We start from the raw sequence: 7,106 nt of genomic DNA on the forward strand, positions 1-7,106 counted from the left end.
GTTGACTCTCGAAAGTGTTTAGGTCTGGATCTTTGGGTCATTACAAGGCTTTCTATTGCTCGATGGACAAAATAATTCGGCAAATATATAACAAGTTGGTGATGAACTATAACAAAAGATGCTTTACCTGCATATAATTGCTTCTACAAGCGTTGGCGTCCTTGCATCCCTTGGTTATTGTCAGCCGATATTCGTTCCGTCTTACAAATGTTTCGCACGATTTCTAAAAATGTCTCAGTTCAGAACAATGTAGGCTACAGATATTCAGTCATTCTTTGTTTCAGATTTTCAATAGAGAAAAAATCAGCAGTAAAAGCGCGCAAAAGGAAAAGCGGGAGAATGGTCGAAGAACACTGCACATGTGTATTTAAGATTTTCATACGATAATTGTGCTGAGCTAAGCATTCAGAGCAACATTCTTATAAACACTGGACCTAACGCAAGTTAAATGACAAACCTGGTTAATTCTGCATTCCTCCAACTTGCCCGTTACGTCACATTCCTCAAAGCTGCTCGCATCCTGGCAAGTCATGCATTTCAACCCTTTCAAATAAATCAAAAAATAATTCGTTAAATTGATACTTACAACGCTCACCTGCGGCAAGTCCAAGGATACTGAACACGGAAGAGAAAAAAAACGACACCTCCATCTCGATGACCACTCACCAATGCAGGAAAGTAGCGCATGTTCTGTAATTTATAAAGATAAATCGCTTGGGGCTACGCCTTTGGGGCGTTTAATAATCTCTCACCTTCAACACCAGTTTACAGAGTGCGGCAATTACATCGTGCTCCGCTCTAAAATTATCTGTCACATATACATTATAAGTCACATATTTATCTCTCACTGCAATAGCATCCACCAGCCTGGCAGCTTCAAGCCGTAGTAATATTGTGTCACACCCAACCATTGGGTACTATTAATCGTGTAATAAGCTACAATTAAGTGAGTTATCTAAGTCATATATTTGGTTGTTGTGTAATCTAGTGATTGAGGTGTAAAGATTGACTAAAACTCCATAAATTTCACACGCTTTAACACAGAAATCTAGTTATATTTAGTAAGGGCATTGTCTCTGACGCAGCTAAGTATAATAGGATGCGTTTACTGGCGTGGGAATCGTTTGAAACGATTGAAAAGGTTTCCCCGGGGTCCTCGACGCAAAGAGGGATGACTCACCGTATTGTGACATCACAAAAGAAAAAAAGGATGATTTCTATGTATGTATGAGGTCAGGTTTGGGTGCAAAAATGGAACGTGACAAAAAACACGTGATTAGTCACTGATTGCCGTCGATTTTGAGGGTGTTTTTTTGGACAAGCTGACTCGTGATTCAGCCAGGTTTTTGTTACAATCACTGACTGGATTCGACCGAAACTTCGTTACCAACATCACTTCATATTAATCGGATGCCATGACAACAAGAGAATGCACTACTCTTTTGCGCGAACATATGATCACTCTAATTAAAAAAAAAACGAGGAAACCTCAGGGACTAAGACTTCAGCACGAATCATTGGTGTTGTTTCTTCTCGACGTCACTGACCACATCAGACACTTGAAAAGTTTCAGCGAAAATTTCCAGTGCCCTTGTGACGTCACAAACAAGCACTTGACGTCTTATTGATTGAGTTTTAAGGCGTTGTTTTACAGTAACCGCAGGGGTTAAACGTGGGATCTTGAGAAAAACAGACTGACTCATCCCGTTATCAAGTCGCAAAAAACATACGATTTCTATTTCTGGTATTGAGAACAGTGATGCGCTGTTCACGGTTGCATTCATGTCCAAGTCTAAGTAAGCTATGACCTGTTAATTTAAAGTTTCTTAAGGTTTTTTACGCTATTCAAAAGCCGCCGTATACTGTCTCTCAAAGGTTGTTTAAAACAAAGAACATCGCACGCATAATTGTTGAAACATACGGAAACTGGAATCTACGGTGTCTCTCGAAAGGCGTTAACACCCTTCGCTGCCATTTGATGTAGTGTTTCCCAAAGGTGGCCCATGAACCCAAACCCTCCTCGGTGCCTTCCCCCCAAAAGACATATTCAAATTAAATGGAATTGTGACTCATCAGAGACAGTAACCCTAGAGTATTTTAATGCACTGTTCCTAACGTTTGCCTGTGACCCATGGAACATTTTTGGGGGTATTTTTGTGGATGAGCAAGATGCTCTGGCTTTTAAACGTTATTGTTGGGAAGTCAAAAAGCATATATCCCAAAGAAGCCCGGTCAAGGGGTACATAACAAGGAAACAACGTATAGCCGCGCTATAAAGTGACACAATCTTCTGGAAAAATATTCAACCCTGATTGATCAGCGCGTTCCCTCGGTGCTCTTAAACTTTCCTATTTCCTTGTCAACAAATGACACTTCTATTAAACTGTCAACGAGGCCAAAGAAGCCTCAGTGAAAGTCAGCCATACCCAATGGGCTGTGGCGGTTCAAGTTTGTGGGATTTTGGGAAGCATCCTCAATTTCCCAACCCCTTCTATCCCTTGTTATTCTGGTGGCTCTGAATCCATGTTTTACAACCAATGTTTTATTGTTCGATCAGGTTATTTTAACACCAACTAACAGTTACAAGTTACTTAATACCAATAGAAGGATGAATTCCTTTACGCTGTGCATATGCCCAAACAGCACCAATTTAACTTTGGTTACGCAGGGTATGGCGACAGGGGTCTCGGCACAAGCTGGCCGTGAATCTGTTCAACTGAGCAGTCAATTCGGCGTCGCTGTATTGCTGGTGATACATGCGCAAAATGCTGCGTTTATCCCCTGCCAGGGCCAAGATCTTTTTCTCGTCAAATTCGTATCCCTCGTTGGTGAACACAACCCACGCCAGAATCTGCATGGTCAAAACATTTCATATCATCCGATCGTTTCCACCTTTGGTGTTGACTATGCATGCACTAAAACAACTCACCAAATGCATTAAATATAAAAATGGGCCATTTTATAAGAAAAACCACACACACTTAAACAAATTCAGAAAATAACAACGATAAGATTGCCAGGCTAGAGGTGGTGTTAGCTGGATACAAAATAGATACCAACATGTAAATTTTACATTCAACCTCCTAATTATATTCACACAGAAACAAATTTCATCTTTTGTGTCCAATCATGTTGTTGTGCGCGGTATGAAATCGGCTACAGCAATATCCTGTGCACTGTGTACAGTTTGTCATCATTCAAATACCAGTTTTTAATTGATCTAGACACTTTATGGACTTATTAGGCTCATTCCTTTGCTTTTTTGATAAAAATAGTGCGGCGAATAAATACCTTAATTCCTCGACTTCTTGCCTCGTCAGCAATTGTTCTTATTTCCTCAATATCATCGTCTGGACTGCGGTTCATGACAACATTTATGGCTTTCGGCACCCGACTGTCCCTCATCCCAGATTCTGGTGTCAAAAGCTCGTCCATCACGTATCGTATAATCGGTACCACGTTGACGGGACCTTAAACAAAAATATTCAACTGTGAGCTGTTGGCTGTATTTATCCTATAAGGTTTAATCAGTGTAGTTGGTGACTATATAGCTTTGGATTATAAACTAACTACGTAAATAATCTCCCAGTTTCTAATACCATCACCAACCTTTAGGTATTAAAACACACAGACGAAACATAAACGTCCAATGTCAAACGTCACCTTGCAAAGTTCCGTGGAAAAAAGTTTGAGAAACACCGACGCAGAGAGTTCACAAAATTTGTTCTTTCATTCGATGCGATGCACGTTTAAATATATATTGCTCATATACATACCTTCTGGTAAGACATGAATCCTGTCTTTCAAGAGTTGTTTAAGACGAACAATATCGCTTTCATAGTCGTTAAACCTGATGGCGCTGGATTCCACGGGTTCGGAGGCAAATGTCATTATCGTCAACTTTAAGGCATCCTCCGCTATTTTACCGCTAAACAAAACCGGAATTGAAAAAATGATTTTCATTTTTAGTATTATTTTGTGTCTTTACTAGAGAGTGGCTTTCTTCGCAAGACGTAAACTATCTTCGGCGCCTTCACCAGAAAAATGCATCACGAAAGTATCGTCGTATAGCAAGTAGGGCGGACAAGGTCCTACACAAAGTTAACGCAATCAAATACAAACACAGGTCAAAGTTTTTTAAAAACCGGTGCATTACAAATATTCAGTGCACATGGATGCAGGAATATAAACAAAACTAATGTTATTTTAATAGTCTGTTCTTCTAGCACAATTAAAACGTAACTTTTCTATTCACGTCCTAATTGTGCCACAAGAACAGACAATATTCCTGGCAGCAACAGAAACAAAACTATGGTTGTCTGTGAGCAACAGACAATTGGCCACTGTTTCTACCTATAAGGTATCATCCAGTGCTGCTTGGTGTGACTCTTCTAGACGACTTTTCCGACAGTAAACTATTGTTGTTGTAAATTTAAAGTGCACAATTCAGTTGTAAAATTTGATATAGGTTCATATCCTTCTAAAATGCTTTTCGCGACCTTGGGGTGCAAAATTTTAACTTTTTGTTGGGATGAATTGGTCCCCGTGAAAGTTAGAAACGACTGAAATGTTAACACTGCACTTTTCATGTTACGCAAACTTCCACTGTTAGAGATACTTACGGGCGCAGCAGGGTTGTTCGTGAGCCCACGTCCCATTAGTTTGGCACACGTTGTTGTTACGTGTTGGCGGCCACACATAATATTCCTCGTCCGTGCACTGATACTCGCACACAGCACCCACTTTGTTTCCGTTGAAACATTCAATGTTGCCATGCTGGAAGTTTTGCGGCATTGCTGGGCAGTCGTTTACTGCAAACAAAGCGACTTTATGGGTCTTGTTGGGTGTAAAGGTTTCAAGGTGGTTAGATCTTTACAAGTTATAACATTTTTTTACCATGTGCTTAATACAGATCATTTTTGCGATTACCTGGCCCGTTGTGTTGATAATACGGCACACAAGTGGGCGCTCCTGCGTTGCACAAATTCTCTTCACAGCAACAGCAGCAAACCGAGTTACTCTGATCTGAGTTGCACTGGCTTGACTTACCAGAAGTTCCGACGTTCTGTGTGTGTATTGGACAAGTGCATTTACTATTTCACCACATGCTGCGTTGGCTCTCTTATGTGTACAGGCCTGGATGTTTAGGTCATTACAAGACGACGAACAAATTACGTTCGCCGTTTTTGTTTAATTCGGCAAATATATAACAAGTTAGTTATGAATCGATCGAAGCTGCCTTACCTGCATATAATTGCTTCTACAAGCGTTGGCGTCCTTGCATCCCTTGGTTATTGTCAACCGATATTCGTTCCGTCTCACAACTGTTTCGCACGATTTCTAAACATGTCTCAGTTCAGAACAATGTAGGCTACAGATATGCAGTCATTTAATGTTTCAGATTTACAGTCAAGAAAATTAGCACTTTTTAAAAAGGAAAAGCGGAAGAATCGTCGAAGTACACTGTATATGTGTATTTAAAGATTTTCGTACAATAATTGTGCTTGACTAAGCATTCAGAGCAATAATCTCATCAAACACTTAATAACAAACCTGGTTAATTCTGCATTCCTCCAACTTGCCCGTTACGTCACATTCCTCAAAGCTGCTCGCATCCCGGCAAGTCATACATTTCAACCCTTTCAAATAAATAATATAATATTTCGGTAAATTGATACTTACAACGGTCACCTGCGGCAAGTCCAAGGATGCTGAAAATAGAACAGAAAAAAAACGACATCTCCATCTCGACGACCACTCACCAATGCAGGAAAGTAGCGCATGTTCTGTAATTTATAATGATAAATCGCTTGGGGCTACGCCTTTGGGGCGTTCAATAATCTCGCACCTTGAACCCAGTGTTTGTGTAGAGCGCGGCAATTACATCGTTCTCAGCTCTGATCTTATCGGTAGAGTCACATATTTCTCTCTCTACACATCCACCAACCTGGCAACGTCATGCCGTAGTAATATTGTGTCACACCTAACAATTAAGCTTGTCACATAATTTAGCATCTCATAAGCTTCAATTAAGCGTGTTTTATTAGTCATGTTACTGCAGTCAATGTTGTTTTCATGCTACAGAAAGTGATTCACAATCAAGTGGGTGCCTGACTCGATAACCATTGATAGTTTTATCGGCGTCCATTCCATTGTATTTCATTGTGTTTTATTATTATTCATCGCGTGCTGACATTCTTTGTGCAAAATGATTTTTCTATGCACAAATGAGCCATAATAAATATATTGAGTACACTGTATAGCGCACATTGTTTCGGCCTAATTGATTTGGGTGATCCCCGAGCCTTAGCAGTATTTTATACCAAGCTGTCGCTAGGCCTTAATGATATCCATTGTGGTTTCTTAGTGTTGTTTCGTACCTAACGGATCTATGTTGACCGAAAGGTACCACAATGTGAAGACCAGCTGCACTGATGATACCTTAGAGGTCAAAACAGTGTCCTCTATATACTGTCTGCAGCTCCTAACAAATAAATTTATATAGGATTGTTTGGTCATCTACTGGCACCTGATCGCAACCTTAATAAAACTTGTCCATTTTCTTACAGGGGACATCACCAGAATAGACGCTATACCGTTCCATCAGACAACTTCGGAAATAGAAGCAGCCAAATCACTCGACTTCACTTGGACCGAAAACGTTATTGGAGACAAAGGGACGGAAAATCAACGCCTACAGTTTCGCCGCTAAGTGTTAAAACTGTCGATCCAACTGGGGATTTGGAGATTGACCTCCGGTGCCCATTTCAATGCTGATTAGAATTAACGAGAAAGAATTCACCGACCAGCTGTAGTCTGTCCGCCTATTTCTGGACGGACAGGAGAAATTTGAGATGACGTTGATATCCAGCTGTCCCCGGAGTAACTCATACGAACTAGAATTGTGTTCGGGCCCAGTATTTTTTTTTTGTCCGAACCAAACCCGATAACTTATTTACAGCTTGAATGAAATCCGAAAGTGAAAATTAGAACGAAAATGTTACGTATAATTTATTTCAAGCAATTGCAACGCAAAAAGTTTCTGTCTCTGCGAAACAAATGTAACTTGCGTCGCCGCACCTTCATTCAGGTTAAAATATCTTTTC

At 40.3% G+C, this 7,106-nt stretch overlaps 1 protein-coding gene across 1 annotated transcript; it reads right to left on the reverse strand.

Moving 5' to 3' along the window:
* Positions 1–2,650: 2,650 nt before the first annotated feature.
* On the reverse strand, positions 2,651–5,730 carry LOC145889926 (uncharacterized). The gene is made up of 9 exons (XM_082980975.1): positions 5,692–5,730; positions 5,554–5,639; positions 5,245–5,340; positions 4,930–5,065; positions 4,623–4,811; positions 3,989–4,091; positions 3,777–3,928; positions 3,292–3,470; positions 2,651–2,851 (listed from the first exon to the last, which is right to left on the reverse strand). The coding sequence occupies exons 2-9, from the start codon at positions 5,626–5,628 to the stop codon at positions 2,651–2,653; spliced, it is 1,131 nt and encodes a 376-aa protein (XP_082837101.1). The 5' UTR covers positions 5,629–5,639; positions 5,692–5,730.
* Positions 5,731–7,106: the final 1,376 nt, after the last annotated feature.

This window comes from Ascidia mentula, chromosome 2 (genome assembly GCF_947561715.1).
Source record: "Ascidia mentula chromosome 2, kaAscMent1.1, whole genome shotgun sequence".
Lineage (NCBI taxonomy): Eukaryota > Metazoa > Chordata > Ascidiacea > Phlebobranchia > Ascidiidae > Ascidia > Ascidia mentula.